At 43.4% G+C, this 27,336-nt stretch overlaps 1 protein-coding gene across 8 annotated transcripts in view; it reads right to left on the bottom strand.

Annotated features, from left to right (window-relative positions):
* Positions 1 to 27,336, bottom strand: part of LOC311500118 (neurexin-1a-like) — a gene marked incomplete at its 5' end in the record, with an annotated part of 245,797 nt that overhangs the window by 90,152 nt on the left and 128,309 nt on the right. For all 8 annotated transcript variants that reach the window (XM_084561318.1, XM_084561319.1, XM_084561321.1 and 5 more), the window contains one exon: positions 26,941 to 27,060. In XM_084561318.1, the coding sequence (XP_084417444.1) occupies positions 26,941 to 27,060 (120 nt within the window). The remainder of the gene's footprint in view (positions 1 to 26,940; positions 27,061 to 27,336) is intronic.

The following is a 27,336-nucleotide window of genomic DNA, read 5'->3' as shown; positions in this document are numbered from 1 at the left end:
AAAAAAGAAACAACTCAGGATTGTCGAACTGTGTGAGCATCGCATCCATTTTATGCATTGCTTCAGTTCTGCTACACTGCAGAGCCAAAACATTTACAGCGCGAGCATGGAGTGGAAACTGAGCAATTTTGCCATAGCTTGCCGCGGCTGTGTCATGAAACAAACTCATAACATAAAATAATGCATACTGCACACATTCTGCTCCACTTCTTTCTTTCCTTCTGTTTCTTTTTCTTTTTTAAGGTAATAAATCCTCGCTTCAGTCTTTATCAGAAGGCTGGAGCTAAGCTATTCTCTTTGCAGTCAGCAGAAAGCGAAGTGGACAGAGGTGCTAAATCAACCCCCCTGAGCGCAGGCTGCTGGCTTATTTTGTGTTGGCTTATTAAGTCTGGGCGTATTGGCATATATATATACAGCACAGTCGATATAAACTTTTACAGGTCATTGCGCACAGACTAATCTTCACCACCGGCCTATAGCGGGTTCAGTTATAGCTGCTGTTTGGGTTGAGTTATAATTATGCACCTGTGTTAATACAGCATTCTTTAATGTATTTCAATAAAAGCAAATGGTGTATTGATCATTTTCTTTCATAAAGTTGTTTTTGTGTGTTTTTTGTTGCTTTTTTTTGATGAAGCCAGCACGAATTCCAAGTCTTTACTCAGTCACCCTTAGTCTTCAGGCCAGACTAGGCAAATATTCTAATTAGCCCATTTCCACAGTATTGTTTTAACAATATCCAGTGGCCTATGAGCCCTAAGCTCCTTCTAATGAACACAATCCCGGAGCAGTCATTCCGCATAGGACGGCTGACAGTGTCCAACCTGCCTTCATAAGCTGCAAAGGATTAATCCTCTCCCTCTCTACCCCAACTCTCTCCCTCTCCCTCTCTGCTTTGCTAATTTGATGTAATTAAATTAAGTGGAGACTAAAAGTGGGACATTGCTGCTCGCCCCTATGATTGGTCATCCTTATTAAAGGGTATAAGATACAGGCACCAAAATTATAGGAGCAACGAAACCTAATAAACACAGGGGGAGAGAGAGGGCAGGGGGAAACATGGTGGCACTTAAGTTGGACCTCAAGGCGAGTACAGTGCAAAATGACCTCACTGAAGACGAAGGAGGGACACAGAGGGGAGGGAAAGGGAAAGAGAAATAATGATATGTGATGAGACAAACTGATTTTCAAAGTAGTGTTATGTGGAGCGAAGCTGTAATTGCCAAATCCGATGTTATTCTTTATTAGCCCTTACAGTAGAATCAAAGGGTACGTTCAGATTTTTCCTTTTTTCAAATCATTCTTTCTTTATTTGCTAATAAGCAAATATTAGGCTGCACCAGTCCGAATTAGCGATCACCAAATTCTGTAACCTGATTGTGACACACACTTTTTCTTTGATGATCAAAAATGGTGCACTCAAGTACGGACACACATTTTTTGTGCAGTTTACCAAATAATAGTTGTGTTGCGCCGTCTTTTTTCTGCAGAGCATAAAAAACCTTATGTAAAGATGAATGAACAGAATTCGGAAAATCAGTTTTGAAGCTCAGTGTGCCGGCTCCAGGAGTTGCCATCGCGGCAGAGGGTTAGCATACAATCATTCTATTTAAACCTCATATTAGCTTCAGTTAAACTGACCGAACGCCATTATATAGAAATGATTACAGTGACAGTTTCAACATACGTACACAGAACATGCTGGTGAAGTATTACGGGCGTATCCTTTAAACCATCTGTAGTTTGATAGAAAAGAGATGTGCTCCTGCATCACGCTGCGACAGTACTTCACCATTTTTTATCCTCACACTGCTCTGAAGAGATAAGGCTTCACCTCATCATGACGGGGCCCCGGGGTAGCCATACCAACCTCCCTCGCTCTTCATGGCAGGGAACCATCAATTCATGGTTGAGGTAAAGTTCTACCCCCCGGGCTAGTAACATTATGCCATGAATGCTCAGTCGACCAGTGTCACTCACACCCTTCTGCCCCCTCCTCTGCCGCGCTCACAGAATGGTCCATCCAGGCAGAGCTGACAAGACCCAGTGTCTTAATGGAGCAATACACCAAACGGGCCCTTTGTTACCCTGACCAGCTGCATATCTGCCTCCCCCGCCAACAGCCTTGGCTCTGATAGAAGTGTCTCACAGTATCGACAGCTTCTAATTTACTCTCTCATCATCACTTGCCTCATTTGCTCCTCAGACACAATGCTCCCTTTCTCTCCGTTCAGGTCAGCCATTTTGTTTTGCCAGCAATTTGTTGATTAGATTTTTCTACCTCCAGTGTTTAATTTGTGCGCCAGCCAGCACACATATCAAAGTTAAAACTTAAAGAAAAACGGGCATCAGTCGATTCTCAGCCTTTTCATTCCGAGTTAAAAGCCGCTCTGACTGATTCCGTGCCATCAGACATCAGTGCATTATTTAGTTTCAGTGTGTCTGTGCGCTACCATGTACCGCACATCACAGGCTCCAAATGGTCTCTAGAAGCTGTTGTCTTTTTCAGTAATTAGAACCGCAGTCATACTCCACATCTGTTGGCTCCCTAATAGAGAAGACAAGTGTAGGGGATAATTACACAGTGGAAGTGAGGCAGAAAACAGAGTCCAGGGCCAAAGCTCTGATCTGGGAGTAGAGACAACTTTGGCTGCCCATCACCGTATGCGGCCCAACCTGCATCAGCACAAATACAGAGCTCAGAAAGAACCTGCTTTAAGAACAGACACAGCCTCTGTGCTTAACTGAGAATAAGCCAGCGTTGGCACTATTCGTGAGAGAAAATGATATAGCAGCCCATTCTATACCTGCATAATTACTGAGCGCTTGAGCTGCAGGAAATGATTTGATACATCTGCTTTTAAGAGAAAATAATGGGTAAAACATTCACCAATGTCCTTCCTTTTTATCAAGTCACAGTTTCGCTTGGGGGCAATGTGCATGTGCAAGGAAATGTGAAGCACGAACAAAGCTTCAAAAGCTTGCAGACACGTTTGGGTTAGTAATTACAATGCACGCATGATGTACATGTATCTACATAAACCGGCAAACACGCAAGTAACATATAACATAAGATCACATATAATAATGTGCTACTGTATATGAATTACACACATTTTCAGTGGTGCCACCAGAAAGCTCCACTCCACACACGAATGTGTCTAGTTTTCATGTTGTCCCTGTATGACACTCCTTCATTTTTACTGTTTACTCTTTTTGTAAGCCGTACCCAGGAGACAACAAGCACGCCTTGGCCTTAATTGCAGGATTAAACATCTGCTTTGCCTATTGCTGAGTAGCCTCGCTTGGTAAGTAAGCTTGCTAAGCGGTGAGAAATTATTTAATTAGCTGCATATCTTATGGAAAAGTTACAATAATAATACAATTTTAAAAATGTATCTGGAGAATATCTCGAGAGAAAAAACAAACAAACAAAAAAAGCGTTGGCCAGAAATAAACATCGCATGTGTTGATGTGCCGAGGTGAGCGCGAGAGGGAGTTTTGTCGTGCGGCATCGCTACCGCCTTTGCGATTTATGTACAGCTCTGCCTCCCTCTTATCAATAGGCAATGTGGGAGCACCATGAGAGAGCTGCGCCGTCCTCTATCTCGCGCCAGCGCCACGTATCTACCGCCAAATAAATATATAAACACGGTGGAGGAAAAAAAAAATAAATGCGCGTGGGTGTGCATTGTATTTCCACACTGTGTTGCAGAATATATGCTAATATTAGCTTGCACTTAGGTGTTAGGCAGGCGTGTTTTTATCAGCCCTTGCCAGCAGGCCCGAGGCTTTAAGAGATGGAAGGAGCAATGAGGAAGGTGAAATCCCACACAATCCTATTAGAGTGGATTAGGGGGGCAGCTTTCTTTCTGTTGCCACTCTGCTGCAGGTGAGCAATTGTAAATCGCAAAAAAAAAAGAATAGTTACGACATGGCTGGTTCTCTCTGAGGCCTCCTATTGTGACAAAGGGCAGCCATTCATTTTTCAAACCTTTTATTTTTTATTTGACACTGCCATTAAGCCAACACGCATGATATTAAAGTTCTCGGGTAATGATTTGTAAGCTAAAAATAATTATACCGCTGTCAATCAAACCGCCCACATAGGAGGAGGAGGAGTTTTTCTTTTTTTCTTTTCTCTCCCAAAACAGCCGTATGAAATTTAAGTAGAGGTCCGTTATCGATCGGATGATCAATGACAATCATACATTTTTCTTTTCTGCAAGCTAGCTTCCAGAGAAACCCATCCTCTGCGGCCTCCCTTGTGGTTGGGGTTATCAGGCTGTAAAGGTTGAAAGATTTCACACTCCATCTTCAGTTTTTTTTTCTCCCACGACCTTTCTCACAATCAATTAGTTCATTATTAGAGAAGAAATCACCACCAAATTGATTCGATTGTACAACGGGACACTTATATTTTCATATCTTCCAAGTGCATACTCTTCTTTACGGCCCCTTTTTAAATCCCACCCAATGACTTGTTCCACTATATAAATGAAACTTCCCCCCGTGCTTATATTTGCATATCGCTCCAACTACCCACATTCACACTCGGTTGTGACAGTGATTCAAAGTGATCAAAGAGATGAAAGATGATTTGGTGGAGTGCTGCTCTTGTGTGTGTGTGTGTGTGCAGTGAGCCTGTGTGCACTTCTAAATGAATGGGTGTGTATATGCAGGCTTGACTGCTGAAGAGATAGCTGCTGCCTCATTATGATGACAGAGAATGAAGCTTCTCTGGGGTGACTGAACTCAGTACAGATTAGATAAGAAATGTGGGCTTTTGTATTCTTGATTTCCACTTTATTTACTTCAACTTTTATTATTCTGTTTTTTTTTTTCTTTCTCGTGCCACTCCCCTGGGGAAATGGAGAGGCATTTATAGAGTCGGATCAGAATGGACTGTGGAGAACTTTGTGAGCTGATTCATTAATACCTTTAACATCTTGACCTGCAGTGCGGCTGCATCACTCCTGCTCACTTCCCGTCTTCCTTGGAGTTAATGTAAGCGTGCAAAACGTCAGCACTAGAAACAGCCCCCATGCACAAATCCTATAGTTGTCATGGATGTTATTTTTATACGATGATACACGTTTAACTATTCATGTCCTTCGCTTATTTTCTTCTGTAGTTTGAGTGTAGCCCTTAAAACAAGTAAAATCCCTAAATGAGAATCATTGATGTTTATAAAAAAAAATATTATGATGCGCAACTTTTTATCCGTCTGGTGTAGCTTTGTGTTTCGGCGGATAGTGAACTAAAAGCTCGGTTTATTTGACGACACTTGCTAGATGTCAGACAGACATGACACAGTTATGGCACTGACCAGACAACTACTCATCGAGAGTCATTTTTGTTTAGTAAAATTACCTCTGAAACGAAAGCCGGAGGTGTAAACAGACAGATGGGATGAACAAGAAGTGGGGAGACATGAAGTTTCTGTTGGTGATGAATCACTTAGTGCCTTATGGGTAAAGAGCTCCCTGACTCAAACTCGTCCAGGACCCATGCATGTGAGGGGAGCAGACATCCCCTTGAGTCAAAGGAGTGGGCTCTTTTTTTTTTTTTTTTTTTTTTCCTCTCCCTCCCTCTCCATCTTCCAAGTCCCTAATCCGAAACCGGACACATTACTCAGCCGACCTCTCGCTGCCCACCGCACGCACAGTCAGGTCTCATTTCCTTTCATGCCAACCGTAGCCTGGTCACCACCGAAACCACGCAGACCACTGCAGGCGCAAAAGCCTGCCCACTCTGTCTGCTTGGATGGGCTCTGTGGAGCAGCAAGGGAGCTGGGGGTGGGTTAGGAGAAGTGGTCGGGAAGAGATAAAGTGCAGAGAGTATGAAGGAAGCGAGGAAGCCAGGGAAGAGTAGAAAGAGAGGGAGCAGGCAAGGACCATACGATGCAAGCAGGTTAAGGACGCAAAGTGCGCGGAAATAAAAAAAGAGGGTGCCCGTGTTCTAATACATCAGAAGAGGAGGAGAATGAAGCCACCGCAATCCTCACTCTCTCACTCGTGGGTCAATAACTGCCTGTGCTCCCTCTAGAGCAGAGGAACATGTACTCAGATCCTTATCGGGGCAGCTATCATCTCCACTGCCTCACAGCAGCAAAGATACCGTCATCCTCGCGCTATCGCAGAATGACATCAGCTGAGACATGGGAGTAATTATATTATACAAGCCCACAACACACCGGCAGCAAGGCAACACCAGAGACCAGCGACAAACTCCCTTCCCACTCTCTCTCTTTTCCAGTCTCTCTTCTTCACTTTCTTCATTTTCTATATTTCTTTCATTCCTTCCCTGTCTTTCCCCGCTCGTATGTTGTCCGGTAGCAGTGGTGCCAGCGCCGACGAGCCCTGCCCCGAAACCGTTCAGCCATTAGCTCCGAAGCTGGAGAGCATTCAAATTGATTATAATCACTTGAATTGCTTCACTGACTTTGATCAAACCGCCTCCCAAGTTTTGAAATCCAAAAGCTGGCAGTTGACGGAGCAGGTGGTAGGTGGGGTCTTCCCTCAGACGTGTTAAGTATGTTGCATAATCATCGCGTATCTAGAAGTTGACTTCTCCCCCACTTAACATATGGGCTATGAATCTCAGAGGATGACATACACGCACGTACCACATATACACAGGCAGAGAAACAAAGCATGACGGATACTGTACGTTTTGCTCAGACAAGTAGAGCTGCCACATCGCAGCAGATCACATCAAACTAATACACAAATACGCAGAAAGTCTATTTTCCCATTAGCCATTGATTCATAGTTTAAACTCCAAAACACTTTTCCTATTGATCAGATCAGCTCATCTATCCTCTCAATGAATAAGAACAGCAGGCGCAGGAGAAAATATGAGAACCTAGTTATCCAGCGAATCGAGTGCTGTATCCATCTCTGGGAAAGAAGACCATAACCCCTGGGAGTCTATCTATGATGAATGGTATGTCTGCTGCTCAGAGTTGATACTGTCTGAACCTCATTACTGCTAGCCCTAAACAAACAATGCATCACACTCCAACTCAATTTCATACATCCTGACCATGGTAATTTTCTCCTTCTTTCCACATAAATCAATGACAGACATTCAAGTTCAATACAAAGGAAACAAAGGATGTTTCCTCTTACAGTGTGCTGATATAAATAGAGTAATGTGCATTGTCCTATGGACTCACTTACTTACTTATTCACTTGGGGATTTTGCATTGGGAATGTCAGATTATTCAGGAGAAGTGGGTGGAGAGCCCAGCTACTAAATTTAGCTACATACTAATTGAAAAGGTGCATTTTTATGAGACAGGAACATGGCATTTGCATATAGAACTAACTGTCAGCCCTCTATTAGCCTTCTTAACTCTAATTGGTTGTGACAATGTTTAAATGCACAGTGACAACACTAGTGAAAGGCAGGTACAGTTGCAAAGGTATTGGAGATGAGATTAAATTTAAACATTGACACTAAAAGCTATGAGAGACTGAGACGGGGATGGAGGCAGAGACGACGACGAGAAAGAGAGAATTTATTTTGTTTTAATGTACAGATATTATAAATATAAAGCAGGAAAAGATGCAGCTAAAAAATTCAAAGCCCAACCCGAGGGGCTGCTATGCATCCTGAATACGCAAATTAGGCTGAAAAACTTGACGTGCTTGTGTTTAATTGCTGCGGTGAATAGACACCCCGTGTACGGAACAAGCCCCATGAAAATTGAACCATTTGCGACACAGCTAAGACAACCGCACTGGGGCTTTACAACAGCAGGCTTTGTCCTGGAGCCAGGTACCATGTTGAACAGCATGTTTCTCAGTTTGCATTTTATGCACCCTCTGCGCTGATCAACCAAAAATTTAATCACGTTAGTGAGAAAGCTTTTCCTTTGGCCCCTGCAAGCTCTCGCTCGTAAACACAGCGCAAAAGAGGAGCTAAAATGACTATGATATTAAGTCATGGTATGTGTCTGGGGGTGCCGCATGCCCCTGAGGTCCTTGGGGAGAGCAGGAGGCAAGCAGAGTGTTGTCTGCTCCAGACAGGTCATGGCAGAGTGGCCTAATTGCCTCTGTTGTTGTCTCAGTAGGCCAGCAAACCTCCCATCTCCCTCATCATCACCGAGGAGCACTGGCTCCCTTGTTTGTACAGGTCTGCCCAGTGATCCAGCTCCAGCTTTGCTCCTGTGTCCAAGAAAAACATCCTCAAAATGCCCGTGCTGCTCTGTAATGGAGTTGTCACTCATCATTTAATGCCTTGTAGTGTTAAACTTTTAATGCCAGACAATCCAGAACATTACAGCAGAGCTTTGCTCTACATCGTGGAACGCGTTCTACTCAATGAAATCCAGGGTACCTCAGCATTACGTCAGTGTTACACCGGTAGTGATTACGTCACTCAAAAATGCCTTGGCAGGATGAGAACTAACGGAAAAAAATATATAATTTTTGGTCTTCAAATTTTTGTCACGCTGACTCAACCTCAAACATCAGCGTCGCTTAAAACTTCAAATTAAAACTTCAAATTCAAATAGCAAAAAAGTGAAGGGTTAGGGTTATAATGCAGTATTATCCCATGCTGGACCAAGGTTATATAAGTTCTCGTATACGCTCCCTCTTGTCTTTTCCTTCCTTCACTTTTCATGCTTGTGTCATGAAACCCTCTTTCCAGACACAGTAGAGGGGCCTCGCCTGTACTCCACGCTGGGCAGGGGCCAGGAACAGCTCGACGCCCCACAGCGCTGGAGGCAACACATCTTTGTCTATTCCAAACACCCAGGGGCAACATGGAGCGCCACAACGTTCTAATCCTGTCTAATCTGGACACAGCGGAGCATCTGGAGATAGGGATATGGCTAATCTCAGGCACGGAGGGCACTTTGCTGAGACAGAAAAAAGGGGATGGGTCTAAGCTGGACTCACCCCGTCTTACAGAGCTGCATGTGCATCTTGGGGGATTCTTAAGCACAAAAACATAGACAATGTCAAGTAATACCTCAGGCTAGAATCAGCTGTAATATATATCAAAGAGTGAGTGAAGACTGCTACCTCCTGTTTAAGAAGTCACTGTGCATAGAGAATATATTGACGACAAGGTTGGGCAATACTTACTGTGCCCTGCTCTTAGAGATGCAGGTGATCTGTGGATTGCAATAGGCACAATATGGTGACGCTTGTTTCCATGGGAGAGGTGAATGTGGTGGAGGCTCTCCACAGCACCTGGTTCTGACCCGGCCACAAAGCCCAGGGCAATGATCCACAAGGCCAGATGGGTGAGCGAAGCTGAATTCCAGTTTAGCGGCTCTGCGACGGGCCTCAGGGGAGTAAACTGTGTCCTCCAGCCTCTGAACATCTTCCCTGAGTGGCCAGATGAGGCTTTCAGATCAAAGTGGAACTTCAGTGAGACCTACAGCCCCATACTCCTCACCTTGCCAAATCTCAGTACAGCCAGAGACTCTCGCAAAGATCCACAGAGAAAGAGAGCAAAGGAAAAAAAATAGCAAAAAAAAAAAAAGCAAAAGGGACACCACACAAAATGTCGGTTGTGTGAAGAAGAGAGAAAAAAAAAAGCCCCTTGCTTTTCTCCGCTGAGTTAAGAAATCCGTAGCAGCACCCAGGTAGGTAAAGTGGTATCATAAATCATCTTAGAAAAACAATCAAAAACATTCACTCAAGAAATTGGGGCAACCTCAAAGAGCGATGGAGAAATCCCAGCTTGCTCCAATTTCCCTAGTTCCCTTGGTTCTCTCTCTGTTTCTCTCTTTATCCTTCTGTTCAGCCCTCACAAAATTAGAAGCATGTTCCCACCCAAAACTGTTAATATTCCAAAAAAAATTCAACAGCCAGGAAAAAAGAGGAAAGCCTACTTAAGAAGAGGCTGAAAGCACCTGTGCAAAGTGGATTTCTTCACAAAATCAAGACAGACATTCTGAGTTTCCCTCCTTTTCCTCCTCCAGTGCTCTCAAAGGATGTCCAGAGGAATGGGACCATAGTTAAATCCGAGTCTCATCTGCATGTGTCGGACAGCTGCAGCGGCGCGCGCGGTATTGCAGGATTGCACCTGTAAGTTGTGCCAAGTAGCGCAGCCGTCCCCCATCTAGAGATATCTGCTCTCAGTGAGACCGAGCGATAGCAACGACAGTACCTGAGAGAGCAGCCCTGGGCAGGAACACACACTCACACACAGGCAAGCAAGCATCGGCAGCGCTCTTCCAGAAGATGTGCGCAAGAGGAAGAAGGGAGAGAGGAGGAGGAGGAGGAGGAGGAGGATGAGGAGGAGGAGGAGGAGGAGAAGGAGGGCAGAGGGAGGGGGAGCCTCAACAGCCAGCCAGGAAGCAGGAGGGAGAGTGGCTATGCAAATGGGCAGCATTCACATAGCGAATCACTGGAGCCTGAGTGCATTGCAGAGGAAGAGCCTATTTAGGCAGAATAGCAGGAACTGAAGCTGTGTCCCCCAGCCCTGATTCCTTTCACAGCCTCTCTCTCTCTACTCTCACTGTTCATTCTTTTTCAATCCACTCTCCTGTGTGGACATTCTTCACCAGGAAAAAGAATGAAAAAGAAAAAAAAAAGAAAAAGCAAACGAGAATGCAGGACAGGCTAGAGACTTTCCCGTTTCTACTTTTATCATCTCTCAGTAATCTTCCTCTGTTGACTCTCCCTCTCTTTCTTTTGTGTCTTGTCCCTTTCCTTTCCACTGTCTGTAATTTTCAGGACCTTGTGTGATAATAGTCTATAAAAAAATATGAAAAAGGCTCGCCTCTCCAACGCCCAGGAAAACTGGCTCCAATAGTTTCTCATCATACTGGACTGGACTCTGCAGTCAGGCGTTAGCAAGATTTTAGAAGAGTGATGAAGCTGCAGCTCATATACCGTTGGCAACTCTCTCTCTCTCCCTCTCTTTCTCTCTCTCTCACTCACAAACATATGAACACACACACACACACACACACATATGTAAACAAAGCACGCACAGAGCCTGAGCTCGCAGTTGAGAACTGTCCACAGAGAGGGTGCTGAATCTGGGCGAGCCAGCCTCACCCGTTAATAAAAGACCATTTCTCAGAAGAGAGGGGAAGGCTGATCGCAGACTCGGTGTGCAGCGGGGTTACGGGAATGTCGAGAACATGTGGACATAAAAGCCACGCTGATAAACACAATCCGGTTCAGCTGGGAAGTGTGCTCAGTGTTCAGAGTTCAGGACTGGAGAGCACGAGGCTCAGCTGCAGTGTGCCTGCCTCTGTTTGCACACTGGCCATTCAACATCCTCCCCTCCGAAACGCTGTGTTCTAAGCTGGAGGGGGGGAAAGAAAAAAAAAAAAAAACTGTAAGCGCCGCTGAGCTGATCTTTACGGTTTACAGGGAATACACAGGCATTTCACGGCCAAAGAAAGCCAACTTAGCCAGCATGACACTGAGGATAATATGTCCTTCTCCATTTCATTCTGACTTGACTGTTTGTGTGGAGGCAAGCAAAGACGCCTTGAGGGGAGCGTGAACCAATTAAATTAACACTAATGATGAACATTTCAAATGATCCATTTTCAGAATAGACAGAGGGTGCGCTTTAAAGCACGACTGCTGTAATTCAAATTTGAATGTCGGGGAAAAAAAAGTTTCAAACTGACACTTTTATTGTTATAAGATGAACATAACCAGTGAGATGACAATGATGTGCCATCTGGCTTGAGGACGGATGAGCATACCTCCTTCTATAGTAGTAAAGCAGCTAAAGCACAAAAACAGATGCTGCACGCATTAGACAACTGTGATGTTCTCACCTTGTAGAATCTCGATGGTTTAGCCACCTGGTCCTAAAAAAAGTCAGCAGCACGGAACCACTCCTCTGTTCTCATTTGCGGTGGCGAAAAGGAATGTTCCTGCCGAATGTGTTTACACTTTCATAATTATCAGCAGTGCAATCTGCATAATTACACCTAATAAGGCAATCTATCAGGGCTGCTTGCCAAGGACAACAACCTGACTTACTATGTCCTCAACTGCAAACTTTTGCACAGCAACAAGATGGGACTTTTGTTTGCCAAGCTTCATATCAAGCAGCGAAACTGCGGTGTGCACACATGCTCCGCTTTAAAATAAAAAATGCACCACTGGAAGTGCTGCCTTAGGATTGCAACACCAAAAGTTAATGACATCAGCAGTGAGGTGACACTTTTGTCAGGTCTATCGTTACTTGCTTGTTCATTTGTGCCCCCAAGTGGCGAAATTGAGAAGTGCATAAAAGGAGTATAGGTTTATCATAAGGCCAGCAGCTTGTGTTTTACATATCAACTACACCAACAGAGCCTTATTATTAAACTAGATGCAAACAGTATTATTGGTACAGAACTTTACAAGAAGACATGCTGCTCTGACTCTGATCAGTTCCTGTAAGATCACCCTAAATGTGGACAAGACTTCAAGAGGTTGCCCTTTGCTCCAATAATTTTCCATGACAAATTGGATAAATTAAGTGTGAGAAGAAATAAACAGCGGCCCATGCTTACAGCTACAGGAAAAAGCGTTCACTTCCAAATTCCTTCTGCATCCACAAAAGCGAACACCTGGGACCACAACCTAAACTAATTCCAGCCCAGTTACAGATCTCAGACGCCTTAACCAGATGATTGTAGCGCGTTGGCCACGAAATGAGAAAACCCTCCTCCACAAGTAAACTTTTGCGATTAAAGTGTTTCTTTTGATATCCCATTGTGTTCTCTGACTCCAGTTCCTGTTAGTGAGACGTTGTCCTGACAGAGAGCGAAAAACAGCTTGTCTTTGTTTCCATTTAAGTCCCAAAGGATTGTGTCTCTGATGCGTGTGATGCTTTGAACTCATTCCCCCATTTGGATCAACATCTCTCTTGTTTTTTTCCTTTGTCTATTTTCAAGGCAACTCGAGTTATCTAAAAAGCAAAAAAGGGGGGGAAAAAAGGCGAGAGTGGCCGACTTCTCGCCCCCGAACCGAGTGATCAGTGAGAGCAGAAGAAATTTGTCTTGAGTGTGATAATCCCTTAGGCAGCAAAGGAAGAAAAACTATAAAAAGACAAGTAGTCTCTGTTACTCACTTAGAACTGCAACCAGAGCGGACTGAGCTGATGAAATGATTTTTGGAGGACTGGAGGAGAACTTGAGGGAGAGCAGCAGATGGGTGGTCTAAGAGTACCTGACCCGACTGGAGCAAGGCCTTTAAATCATTTGAAGAGCCATCAGGCGACACTTTATCACACATGGAGAGACCCTTTCAGAGAGGGACAGACACTTAGAGCCACTCTGACAGCAGTGTTTCCTGTCCTCAGGAGCTACTGTTGTATTTACTGTTGCCATAATGGGAAGATATATCTACTGTAACGTATTCTTTTAATCAACGCATTCAGTGGAATACTGAAAGCTGCAAAGTCACAACACTTACCCCTCTGTTAACCACACGTCTAAGCAGGTGCAGTTTAGTGCATTAAAAGCTGTTGTTAGCTCAGAGGAGATCAAGCATGCAAGGGCAATTAATGTATGAAGCAGGTATACCTGTTGTCTGCCGGAGTAACACATCTGTGTCAGGCGCAGCTGCACATGTGGAGAATCTGAATATCTGGGGTACTTTACATGTGACAGGGTGCATAACATAGATATGCCGATGAGGAATAACATTATGACTACCTTCCTAATATTGTGTAGGTCTCCCTTGTGCCTCCAAAACAGTTGTGACTCATCAGAGAATGCACATGGGCCTTCTGAGGATGTCCTCTAGCGTCTGGCAACAGAATGGTGTTAGTTGGGGCCTTTGGGTCCTATGGGTTGAGGGGAGGGGTCCTCTGTGGATCAGACTTGTTCCAGTGCACCCCACAGATACTTGATCGGTTTGGGATCTATTGAATTTGGAGGCCAGGTCAACACCTTGTGCTGTTTTTCATGTTTTTTTTTTTGTTTTTGTGCGTGTGCCTATATCAGGAGTGTCATTGCTATGGGGTGGGGGCGCCTGGTCTGGTCTAGGTGGGTGGTACATGTCTAAGTAACATCCACATGAATGCCAGGTCCAAACGTTTCCCAGCAGATTGTATTGTTACAAGATGGTCACTGTTATTCACTTCACCTGTCAGTGGTTTTAATGTTGTGGCTGATTTGTGTATGTTACAATGCAAAGTTCTAGTGTGGTGAGCGCAGCTGAACAATTAGTGCAACAAGCAGCAATGCCGTCATCCTCTCTTCTCCAAGGCACACGGATTAAATGCTAATATTCCCCATCAAACACTGGCAGACAATATTAAACCTGGGCTCTTTCAACAACTGAGTTTTCAGGGACTATCAAACGTGTCATTACTCATCCAAGCATCCCAAACACTACAGAGCGAGACGGAGCGGCACACAATGCACTGACGCTAATGTGTGCAAGTGTACGGAAATAGAAACACACTGCCGTCTTAGTCATCCCGAGATGTGACATGATAGGAACAGACAGACACAGGGAGTCAACACTCGATACAAAACACACAAGCTGTACAGTGTTTCAACACGCAGGGAGGCCAGGGTGCCAATACTGTTTGTGGTAGGAGAGGATGTTACATCAGGGTGCTTGCCTGTCAGATTATTCTAATGTATCAGCTAGAGAGACTGAACTCTCACCTCCGCAGGTCAAAAAAAAAAAAAGAAAAAGAAGGCATCAGCTTGCTTGTCTCAAGTTCATGTGTACTTCACACCTTGTAGCTTAAATGATCCATCACCTCCTAATATTAAGCCTTCTGCACTTTCTATGAATAGCTATCTCTCATGCATGTGCTGCTTTCCGTTGCACAGCCGATGACTATATTATATCAAAGCAATAGAGCATATGTGCACGTAAGCTAAGAAAGTCAGCAAATGTCACGGTTTATATAAGACGCACTAACCCTTATGCACCACGTAGATTTGCATCGCACGCACAGCTCATTATGCACGCTGTGAAGGAAACATAAATAACAGCACTCAAGCTGATAAAACAGCCCACTAATAGGAAATAATGCGCATTTAGTGTTGTAAAATCAAATCTGCAAACGGCAGCTGCGCGGCGGCGTAATGGAATGACTTCATTTTCACTTAGAGCCAAACAAAGAAACAAAACTCTGCATCAATTCTCATTCATCCTTACGCTAATTCTGTGTCAATGGACTGAGACATTATAATTAATTTAATGGAGCAGCTAAATGAAGTTAAAAATAGCTCATTTAAAAACACTTTTGATTAATACTGGAGGCTATTTGGCTTGTTTTTTTTGTTTTGTTTTGTTTTTCTTTCAATTTACATACTGCAGCAAGTTTTTTATATTTGGATATATTGGTTTCAGGGAGTGGCATTACCTTGAGTCGAGCGTAAATGTACTAGCTGTAACCTAGTCAACAAAATGCAGAGATTGCTCTGCACCTCAATTTGTCATCATAAATGCACAGTGGCATAGATATAGTCAAATAATGATGCGATTTTTCTCTTCTCCTGTAAAGAATGGGCTCCTGAACAGATAGCAGCAATGCACACATGTGCACAGTGCACAGAGCATCCTTTCCATTACCAGGGCTGGAGCAGGCCCAAACTACATATATGAGAGATAAACAGATGGAATTTTGTTTTTTCATTGCACACTGAGCTGTTTGTATAGCCAGTAGGCTCCTTTTGCTCCTTTCACTCATTGCTGGCAAGGGATGCTTTGGAATCTGGCTGATGTGACCAACTGGTGTTTTTTTTCCCTCCCTCCTAATGCATAAACGATGCCACAAAAGCGTTATTCATTTCCATAAATCCATTTAAATACACATTAAGATCAAGCGAGGGGGAAATAACATTCAAAAATCCTTGTACGTAAGTGCAAATAAAGGTTGCATGCGCGCCCGTGTGCGTGCACATAGACACTCATCTGTGTGTCAGTGAGTGGGTGTGTGTACACGCGATGATGATCTGTCCGAGAATGCATAAACCAAATCCTAACTGTCAGTGGGAGAGATAGGGGTCACAGGTTGGCAGCTTTCTGGGGGCTTTCTCTCTATCTCCTTTGACAGTTCCCATGATGCAGTGGGCCACCGGGGCACAGTGTCTGTCTGTCTGTCTCCGCTGAAATTCGTCCCAAGTAGATCAGTTTCCTTCTAAGAGCGCTTCATCCTGAACAGGTCAAGGACGGACTGCGTCTCCCTTCAGGAGTCCACGGGCTGCTTTGTTAAGGAACTGCTCTGCTGCTGTGCTCCAGCTAACGGAGACAACAAAGCAATTTGTTGGAGAAGAAAAATTTCCTCCTGAATATGAAAGCATTTATAAATAAACTGCTTCCACTTTTCTCAAAAGCCACTTGCCTTCTTTTGAGTGAGAGTCCTTCCGTTTTGGAGTAAAGCCGCGAAATAAAGCTTAAAGAGAAGGATCTGCTCTCTCTGGAGATGCGTGTTGGACAGCATCATCAGAGATAAACCTCTTTAAATACAATAGCGTTCAGCAGCCACTACCGGGAATCAAGTGCGAATAAAAGCATCTCCTTCATACACTACTATTACTACTGCTGCTGCTGCTCTCCTCTTCCTTTTCCAGTATTCTTCACACAAAGTGCACTTTAAAGTGACACGTAGGGTCTAGTGTCAATCACTGCATGTTTTTCAGTCCTGTCTCAGTTTTGAATCATTCAAATAACGCGCAATCATTCAAAAAAACACAAGTTGGGTGAATTAGATGGACCCTTACAGACAAATAAGGGGCTTATGTGTGAATGTCATGTCAGTCTCACCTTCATGGAAGCACAATGCAGAAATTGCACTTTTGCACGCTCGAAGCTGTTGCGTTAGAAACGTGACTGGAGGTCGTAGAGAAAGAATGCGCTGCCGTGTCGAAACGAAAGGTGAAGGTGTGGAAGGAGGCGAGCACACTTGCTGTAACTGCTGGGCTGACGCACACTGTATGGGGATCTGGGACTGTGGTGCGAATAATTTTTAGTTTCTCAAAATAGTTTTGCTTGTAAAACTGGCATCTATTAATATCAGTTGTGAAACTGATTTTTTTTTTAAGCACAAGGTTTCCCTGCCTATCTAATCAAAACAGAAATCCAATAAACATTAGTATTTGTCATATGATACGACAAGTTAAATAGCAAAAATACTTGAATTCTTCAGTCAAGAAAAGTTTCTAATGACGAGACACGATTTCATGACTGCTGACCTCGCAGGATATGCAGAGCCATTCGTGTCTATGACTAGTGCAGTGTATGAATGGCCTTGAGCGAAGCACACAGTGTACGATAGTAAAAAGCGTGTCACATACAGAGCATGAGGCTCCAACTCCATACAGAAGCACTGCAAGCTTCAATACATTTTTTTATTTGTAATGCCTACTAAAGATGGGTACTGGGGATGATTTTTGGCCAGACTTTACTACGGTGTCTTGTTTCTAGTGTCCACAACACCAAATATCTGGTCTGAAATATATTTCAAGTCCATTAAGCAGGATTCCTAGCCAACCCATTCAGTCAAGACAGCTCTATCGCTGCTGTTCACTTTGGCCAAGGCAGTGACGGATGTGTGTGTGCTTTCCAGCCTTGCTGTCTACAGATAAGACCGGATTTGATTAGTGCCACACATAAAATGTGTCCTTTATGTGTAAAACCTTTAGAAGTTAGTCGAGTTCAAGGACAATCCAGATGGATGTGCTCTATTTCCCTCCCTCCAGGAAAAAAAAAGACAGGAGCCTTTCCATTCCTTTTCCTGGACTTTTGTGCATATTGTTGTGATGCCCAGACACTGTATTTAGTCATCTGTTTGATGTGGACATTGGCTGGCAAGCACCTCTTGAGACAAGTTAGTGTATTTGATTTGTCATTTTACAAGTTGTAGGTGTTCCTGTGGCTATGCTGCAGAGGTAGCACGTGGCCTGTGATGTATTGCAGAAAAGGTTCATCAATGCAGCCTGTCTGATTCTCTCTCCGGGTCTATACTTAATTTGGAACTTGAACGCTGACTATTGGAAAGCAATGCAATGGGATATCTTGCTGTAAAACAGTGTTGCTACAGGGCACAAATTAAAGAACTGGAATAAAGTGTCAACAATACCACTTTCAAACCTTATCAAACAGACTGGTATATGCTATATAGTCATGTCACATGCTACTCAGTGCACGCTGTAGCCCTGACTCAAACCTTAAAGACTTAAAGTGTGCAGCACGACGCAGATCCACGATATCACGTAGTGTCAAAAGCTAAGACACCACATCATTGGTGAATGTCCTTGGGCTTCTTTTCTGCAAAATAATGTACAATGCTGATTCTGTGGTTTTGCGAGGTAAAAATTGATTGTTTGCAACATGACCCCCGCTGTGGAACCGAAGCAGCTGTCACAGTGAAATGGAAAATAAGCCTGCAGCATTGTCACTGTCCTTAATGCTCATCATGCTAAGCGAACATCAACGGCAGCAAGTCAGAGTCTCCACTCCAGACACATGAAGGCTTATATTTTAAATCACGCTCAAATAAAGCGGTTAAGTCGGCAAAGGAAGCATACCAAGTTTTGGGAATTTAATACTTATTATGTCCCATCCAGTCTGGGAAACCTTCAGTTGTCATCTCATGATTTAGTTTGACTTCGCTTCCGGTGTAGCCTGGAGAAATCCTGGTACCAGATCTACAACCAGGCAGTTAATGGTTTAAAACTACTTAAGTGGTTCAGGGGTGTTGGAGCCTATCCCGGCAGTCACTGGGCAAAAGGCGGAGTACACCCTGGACAGTTCGCCAGTCCATCCAAGGGCCTGATGAAACATGAAAAAACTACTTGGTTTACAAACTAGCTAAAAACTGAAACCAGAAAGCTTTAGGTACCAACATCCTGCCCTACGCCTGCATAGTTTCTGTTTACAGAAATTATAGTCAGCCATGCTCATTATGTGGCATATTCTCAACATCAGCATTTAGTAGAAGCCCATGTTTTACTAACCCTTGGTCTGTGGTCACGGCTGGAGCTCTCTAAAGCACTTATACACTAACCCCACAGGTCGCTGAAGACATTATAGCTTTGTCATTAAGCTAATAATGATGGAAAGCCAGTGCTGCACTTTGTCTCATCTAGAACTCCGGTCCACGTGTATGAACATTAGAATATTATGTTTTCCAAGTTGGTATTCCCAAACACAGTGATCTCCCTAATCAGATTAAAGGTTGCTGCGTTATATGTAGTTTTACAAAAATGTGTAATGTGTTTACCAAACACCCCAGAACTTCAGACCGAATTCAGCCACGATTAATTTCCAAAAAGAATGCTTCACTCCTGACATATACAGAGCATGCTCTCATTTGATCTCCAGATGAACTTACGTGTTCGCTCTAACAATTCCCCTTGGATAATGGGAAGATACTCCGCTAATACCGATCACTGGGGGAGAAAAAAAAAATCTTAATGTGAATGCAATTTACTGGGATGAAAATCGAATGTTCTCCTTCCGTTATATGACTTCTCACTGTGAAATCACTCACAGAACGTCAAGAGAAGTCATCAAAAGTTTTTAGTCGAGTTTTATTAGTTTGGTTAAGTATTAGTTAAGTACAAGCACGCAAACTTTTTCTTTTTTTTTTGTTTTAGCTTCTTGCCACGGTTCTCCTGGGTGTCATGTTCGATAGCTCCAGTTTATGAGAGAAGGGAATATCCACAGTGTCAGTGTATCACCCAGCAGGATAGTTTAGCTGATACTTTGTATTAACACTTTAATTAGTATTGTGTTGCGGGGAAAACAACAGCTTCTCGTTTCCTGTCAACATGCCCCTCTGGGCGACCAATTAATAAAAAACACCTCAAAGATTAGACTCTCACCACTGCACTGCAATGAGCTCTAGATGGGATTCTCGTCGGAGCAGAGATTACAATGAAGACAACTAAATGTGCTCGTGCTCAGCACGGATCTGACCGCGTGCTGTTCACTGACACACAAATAACATTCAGGTTCTCTTGTGATAGACAAAAGCACAAGACGTGTTTGCTGTGTTGTTGGGGACGCCACTGAACTGCCTACTCTGTTACTCTGGTACACGCAGCATGGGTTCGTGAAACAATCACACAGGCAGTATGTTATACACTCCTTCATACAATGTCACAGTGTCAGCATTAAGCTGCATCACATAATAAGTGAATATCATGCGCCCTCACTGCTGTATTCTATGTTTCACCATAAGTCAAGTGAACTATTAAGTCATGTATATGTGTGTGTGTGTGTCTGTGTGTGTGCGAACTTATTAAATTCATGAGCATTCAAAATTCTACCAAGCTGGATAAAATATGTTATTTATTCTGCACCACTTCCTGCAGAGATCTCATTGCTTGGGCAAAGTTACAGACATGTTACAGCATCCTGGGTGGGAGGCAGGGAGACCTTGTTTCCATGCCAACAGCCTTTACCCACATATGGCCACTGCTTCCTGGCACAGAAACCCATTTAAATTCAGATACTCAATCAGCATAGAAAATTACGGGAAATAACCAGGCCCCGATAGTGACCGCTCGTACTGAGGTGGAGGTGGAGGAGGAATAAGGAGAGAGAGAGAAAAAAAAAAGAATGAAATTAAAGCTTTTTTCTTTTTTTTTAAGTTGCTTAGCTGTGATAGAAATCTCGAGTAGCAGAAAAACTCTGTGTCCATATGGTAACAGCTGCTACTTCATGGAATATGTGTTGCGAAACAGGTGCAGATCGTCCTATATACTGTGACTGCAGGCACTGATACATATATATTTAAATAGACGGCTGCTTCCAATTTAGCGCCTGTGCTAAATACTTTACTATTCTAAAAAATGTTAAAAAAAAAAGTTAACAAACATACAGTTAATATCTTGTGTTAGTCAATCTCTTAATACATATGCATTTTCCTATCGCTCCTGTGGGATTTAGCCAAGCAGAGTCATTTCAAGTCCGGTAAATGTACATCTTTAATAACAGGGTCACACATATTGCAAATGAAAAAAAAAAAAATAAAAAAAGAAGGTTCCGTATTGGCAAATAATGTATTTTCAGCTGTGGATTAATACAAATTTACTGCTCCAGCGAGTATTGCGTGTGAAAGATTGATTGCGGTGATAAACTGCAGTGCCCATGTAATGAAGAAATGTCACTCAGTGCAACAGTGGGGCTCAGTCGTGTGTTTTAATGGGATTCAATACAACAATGGAGGCGGCGGCAAAGTGGAAACGGCTGCAGTGTAACAAGTTCTGGATGCATAGAAAGCAGTAGGATCAGGTTAGTTGCTGTGTTTGGCCAGTGAAAATACTAACTCCTCATGTAACCATTACTAGGCCAGTCAATTGGAATAGACTGGCCTGACTGGAAGAAATGTTCAACCACTGATAATCCATTTTATATAATAAAATATGTGCTTAATAACTATGTGAAGGCTTGATCTGACTGTCTTCTGTTATATATTCCTTTGTGCAAAAATCTATATTCTGTTAGACGTTTTGGGGCATGTAAATATGAGATCATTTCATTTAGCGTCTACGTGAACAGTTAAGTTGGAATCAGATTGATTTCAGTTGGATTGAAGAAATATCGTCCATGTAAATATAGCTGGTCTTGGTCTCTTTTAATGGAATTTCACGGGAAAGTGATGAAAAATGATCTTTTTCTTCTCCGCCGAAATTGCCGAACGGTGATTTGATTGTACATTCGAGGAGCCTTCTGCTGCCTCACAGCCAATCAGTTAAACTCTGCTGGACGCGCTGTAATTCCTGCATGCATGCGTGCACATTTTTGCCGGGAAAGGCCACTGAAGTGAATACACAGAAGCACTTAAGACTGCTTCTCTCATATCTCGGGGCACAATGGCTGTTCAAAGCTAGGCCAACCGTTCAATACACACGAAAGCCCAAATATTTTCAGACCCATAGATTTGTTTCGCGGAGCTGCATTGAAAGAGGGCCACATCCGAGGGAAAGATAACATTACTTCCATTTGACAGCAGGCTGTTTACTCCAGTGCCTCATATCCCCCTTGGCCTCGCTGCTGGACTGGGTGTCCCCTTGTATTGATCGAAACCAAACTAAGTGGTCTAATCCTTGCATGCCACCGCAGAGGAACGGGACAAAATGGTCAGGCGCACTAACTGACTGCTCGTGTGTGAGTGAGTGTTTATCTGTGTGAGCCCTGCTGTACAAGATCATTCTAGGAACATTCCTGAAGATCTGCAATGCGCAAACTAGACTAATTATTCATATACATTGTTCTTCTTCGGGCGGCACAGTGGCGTGGTGGTTAGCACTGATGAATCACAGCAAGAAGGTTCCAGGTTTGAGTCCATGGGCCGACTGGGGCCTTTCTGCGTGGAGTTTGCATGTCCTCCCTGTGTTTGCGTGGGTTCTCTCCAGGTACACATGCTTGTTAGGTTAATTGGTGATTCTAAACTGTGCATGTGAATGGTTGTCTGTCTTTCTGTGTGTTAGCCCTGCGATAGACTGGTGACCTGTCCAGGATGTACCCCGCCAAGGCTCCCCCTCGACCCTTCACAGGACAAGCGGTTACAGAAGATGAACAAATGAAAGAATTGTTCTTCTTCTTAGAAACAACTGCTAATTTCCGCTTACAGTACAACTGACAGTAAAAATGCACCAGTCTGAGGAGAAGTCATTTTCATTTTTATGAACTTTCTCAGATTCTAAGCTCCTAGCCTTTCTGAAATATTTATCCGAGTTCTCGCTTTTGTAGACTGATGCAACAAATCAGTGTCAGCGCGTTGGCTTCTCTGTGTTACGTACTGGCTGTCTTTAGACTACACGAAGAAGAGTCGTGTAAGAAAACTTTACTGCTGTATGCACTCAAGTGAAATCACACGTCTTTTGCAGATCACAGAGCCAGTAGAGATAACGAGCCTGGGGCCCAGACAGACTATTCTCAAGTTACAAAGACACGAGACCGAGCGCAGACTGAGACGACACATTACGAATTAAGTGAGAGGGTCTCGCCTTTGCCCCTCGGGCGGCGACAGTGGAGACCAGACCTGCACACCACTCCATTGTTGATACAATATTGACACGGCACTATTAGCACTGACTATGAGACTGGGCTGAGGAGCAACCAAGCGAGACATAAATTGCGTGAAGGCCAGGCATACCCGTCGCTGTAGCCCCTCCACGACCCACTTTAGCTCAACAACAAACACCATTCTGTTTGTCTCTGTGCATTACCCTCAGATGCTTTACCGCTGCAGGCCAAGTCCCTCGAGAGGTCCAGACTGGAGTTTAAGTCTCACGCAGACACACACACACACACACACACCGAGGCAGCTTCTGAATTAAACTAGAGCACTTTTCATAATGTATAACAGAGATGACAAAATGCAATATGGCAATATTAACTTGTGCTTAGTAGCAGGTACTTGCAATGCTTTTGCTTCTGGCTGATAATCAGCATTGGTTTTAACTTGACAGCACTGATGATTTCGCCAGACATACCGGGTCACAAACTAACATGTGTCCCTCATGCTATTTTACTGCTACTGCCACAAATAACAGCTTGTAGTGATGACACCAAGCTTAACAACATTCACAACCATCATGATTCTTTTTAGATGCATGATTGTCTGACAGTAATCTGGTTCATCTTAGCGAGAACACTTTCCTACTGGTTACACTTACTTCAGGTATCCAGTAGGGGTGATAAACACGGATAGCTAGGGATAATTAAGTCTGAGACACCGTGATCTCAGCTTGTCCATTAATTCAAAACAAAAATCACATCGCTGGAGTGAGGTTTTTGGGAGTTTTAGTTGAAAAAAGAAGATCTGAAGACAGTTCTGTTAATAATACCGTTATCATAACACAATCAAACACTGCCAGGAAACAACAGGATGGTCTGAAAAACAAATCGCAGTGAAGAATTTATGCAGGACTGTGCCAAGGTTTCAGACGCATTAGGTGGTTAGATTTTCATCCAACACGCTCTAATTAAATACACAGTGTCATCCTGTACTGAAGATGCCCTTAAGATATGGGAAATTAAGATGGGCAAGTAGGACATTAATGAGATCACTTTTCTTTATTTAACTGGCTTTCATAAAAGGGACTGATGCTCTCTTATTTCTGTATAGCTACTAAGCAGCTAGTGCTAATTTCCCCCCCAAAAAACCTGCACTTCCTTGAATAGCCACTTGAGGCTGGCTCCAAACAGACAGACAAAATGTCCAGTTTTACAGAAATACACATCTGCAGACCGTACGTGGAGAATTTTATCATGAATTTTATGCAGAATCAAAGGCACGGCAACTTTGGATGCCGTCTCAACTTCTTAGGTCTATGCCTAGGTGTCATCTGCCCATCTCAGCTCCACTCATTCTCCACCTCTTAGAGCATTTCCTAATTAGTTAGGAGGTGTCAATTAATGCCAAGATGGCCAGAGACGCCACACTGAGCTTCACAACTGCTCTTCAGGATTCCTAAGGGTGGGGGTGGCATCATCCATCTTTGTATACAGTCAGAGGTTCTTCTGTAGTTAATATTGAACTCGTGCTATTCACTTTCTTGAGAAGTAGAAGTCTCTCCTGTGTGTAGGGTTCTTGGTGCATGAATAACAATCATTGCATTGCTCTGTCTTTCCAATACTACCTGAAAAAAACCCAGAAACTTTCATTCAATTCTCTTATACTGTCAAAGGTGGTTTGTTTCTTCTACTTTCTGTATGTTTTATTTCGTGTTCGGTTTCCAACCTCCACTTCTGTTCCGTTCATTGCAACCGGGCATAACCGGCCCTTACCCCCGCCTCGACGATGACATTACGCAGCTAAGTTTATTTGCTCCATCCAGTTGATGGAAACACAACTCACCAAGAGACCTCAGAGGAATGAGGATTTTTTTCAGGGAGCCGAAACTAAAGTAAAAACTTTCTCTTTGTGAATGTAAATAAAATCCTTTGAGCTGACTGTACAGTTTTGATCAGTTACATCACAACAAATGATTTGGAAAACTGTTTCCAAAGATAATTTGCACAGTATTTCACATACATTACCTTGAATAACTCACAGAATAAAGCTTATGAATAGACATTTTTCAAGGACGGGCCGCCAAGAGCTGCTATGTCACTTTAATTAAATAGTTTTTAAGTCTTTAATTATTTAAGAATGTTCTGATATTATAATTTAAATGGTTAAGAAATCAGTTCAATTAAATAAGTACTCTATGGTGCAGTTTTGTGACTGCAGAACTGTTGAGTAAGCTCGGCAGCAGCACACGAGAATTATTACAATCGGATCAAAAAGACGCACAGTTTGAATTTACTCAAGTTGAACACAGAGGTGGTATTGTGCTATCAGAGATAATAATGGTTTCCCTATGATTTGTGACTGACAGCTGTACAATTCATCCTGGATAAATGTTACGTGGGCCAGAAACTGTGAAATGGATTTTGTTTTTCTTCCTTGTGATGAGTGCCAAGGCTACCCACCGGGGACATATCTGCAAATGCATAGAGCTCCCCATGTACGTGTGCTTGCTCTGAGACCCATTGCTCTGTTGTAAATTGCTTGCATTTCAGCTTATGCAAATATATCTGGTAAAAAGTGATATTTTCCTCAGAGACACTCCCCCCCCCCCCCCCCACTACCAATCCCCATGACAATCCATCAACACAGATAAAACCCAACCATCTCCAGCTTCATTTTCCCCACTCGCTGATTCCTCCGCGGCACAGCCAGGCTGTCTTGCATCACTTTTCTGAGGAGTAGTTTGGCTCATCTGCTGTCAAAGTGATTTCTTGGAAAGCGTGTGGTTACATATTACGTCCCATGTGCACGCTTATTGATCCCCCCTGTTGCTTTGTCAGGTCAGCAAGAGCAATGAGACTACAGATACCTAGACAGCAGGTAGCGCGCTGCTTTAGCTCAGATATAATATATGCATACATGCCCCATGAGCCTCTCTGCTCCCAGTGCTGTCAATGAGCTCTATGGGTCTGAATAGGATGAATATGTATGACAGAAAGTTACTGCATTTCTTCTCCCATTAACACACAAGAAAAGGTTCACGGGGAGTTCGCCAACAAGAATGTCCTCCGCTGATCCAAATATGGTCTAAGGAATGAAAGTTAAACTGGAACGAACAAAGGAGGGCCCAGAATCAGGACGAGCCGCACTCTGGCTCGCACATCACGGACAGGAGAATCCTTTTAGTGTTATCACTGGCCGCAGATATGTTCCAGCTATGAGGCTGCACGAGTATCTATTAACGCTTTCTGTTGATAACAAAAGATGAGGGTCCTATCAAGCTGGTAGAACTGACACAGAATGTATTAACATTTGTGGTGCTCTCTCTTATGCTTTTGTGTCATCTCCAGAGCGGCCACTCCGTTCCTTTTTCCCTTAATGCCGTTCAGCACTTTGCTCATTTGCCCCGCAACGTGTGAAGCGCTGCAGAAGAAAATAATGACCAAACAAAATCCCACGTGCATATTTTGCATAAGGAAGTAGCACATTTTCTAAAGGTGGAACGGATATTACCCTGCTTCTCTCGGAGGCTTATCACTAACGAGCACACAGTCCATCAAACCAAATCCCCATTTAACCACCTTTAAGAGAGATTAATATCACCGAACTTTTTAAAATGCACCGTGCGGCTCAAAGAATATTTGAATCTGACATATGAATGCATTTTGGTAAACATGCAGTGGATAAATTGTGCAGTTTTTTCTTGGTTAATATAACTTGTTTGCTGATTTGACTTGCTGTTGATGTTTTATTTAGAGGAACATAAAGCGAGTTGCTCCCTCTAGTGGCAGAACTTTTAAATTTTAATGAGCTCTCATTGAACCGTCACATACAGCGTGTCACAGATGTTTGTGCCCTACAGAACTGCAACAGCTTTCACACTGGCAGTTTTGACAGTGTATTTAAAGTAGAGCTGCTGAAAGGATTAACTGTCACTGGACAAGCAAGCATGTCATGTATATTCACAGCGCAGAGGTGTACGACTGCTAGACACAAAAACATGAAGGGGAATCCTACCATCATTACACAGTGGTCCTCCGAATGTCGTCATGCTGCAGTCACAGCTGAAGCCCTCCCACTGCTGGAGACACACACCCTGATTGGCACACGAGTCCTCTTGGCACGTAGTGCTGGGGCCTGAACACGGAGACAAGTGACAACTCAGTGAGCAAACTTTTATAACAGCAGGCAGCACAGATTGCAGGTTGACTTATACGGTGAAATTAAATGTCACGTTGAACATACAGACAATAGGCATCTGGAAACGGAAGCGTACACAGGACAAACATACAGCACTGGCTGCCGCTTGTATTCTTCCTCCAACTAACATATCGTGTCTGCTCAGTGAATTTAAACGTATTCAGTGCACAGACACAAACAAAACAACACAAAAACTATTTTAGGTGATTTAAA

This window comes from Chelon labrosus, assembly GCF_963514085.1.
Source record: "Chelon labrosus genome assembly, chromosome: 15".
Lineage (NCBI taxonomy): Eukaryota > Metazoa > Chordata > Actinopteri > Mugiliformes > Mugilidae > Chelon > Chelon labrosus.
Note: the sequence above shows the minus strand (reverse complement) of the source record. Positions and strands in the feature narration are given on the sequence as shown.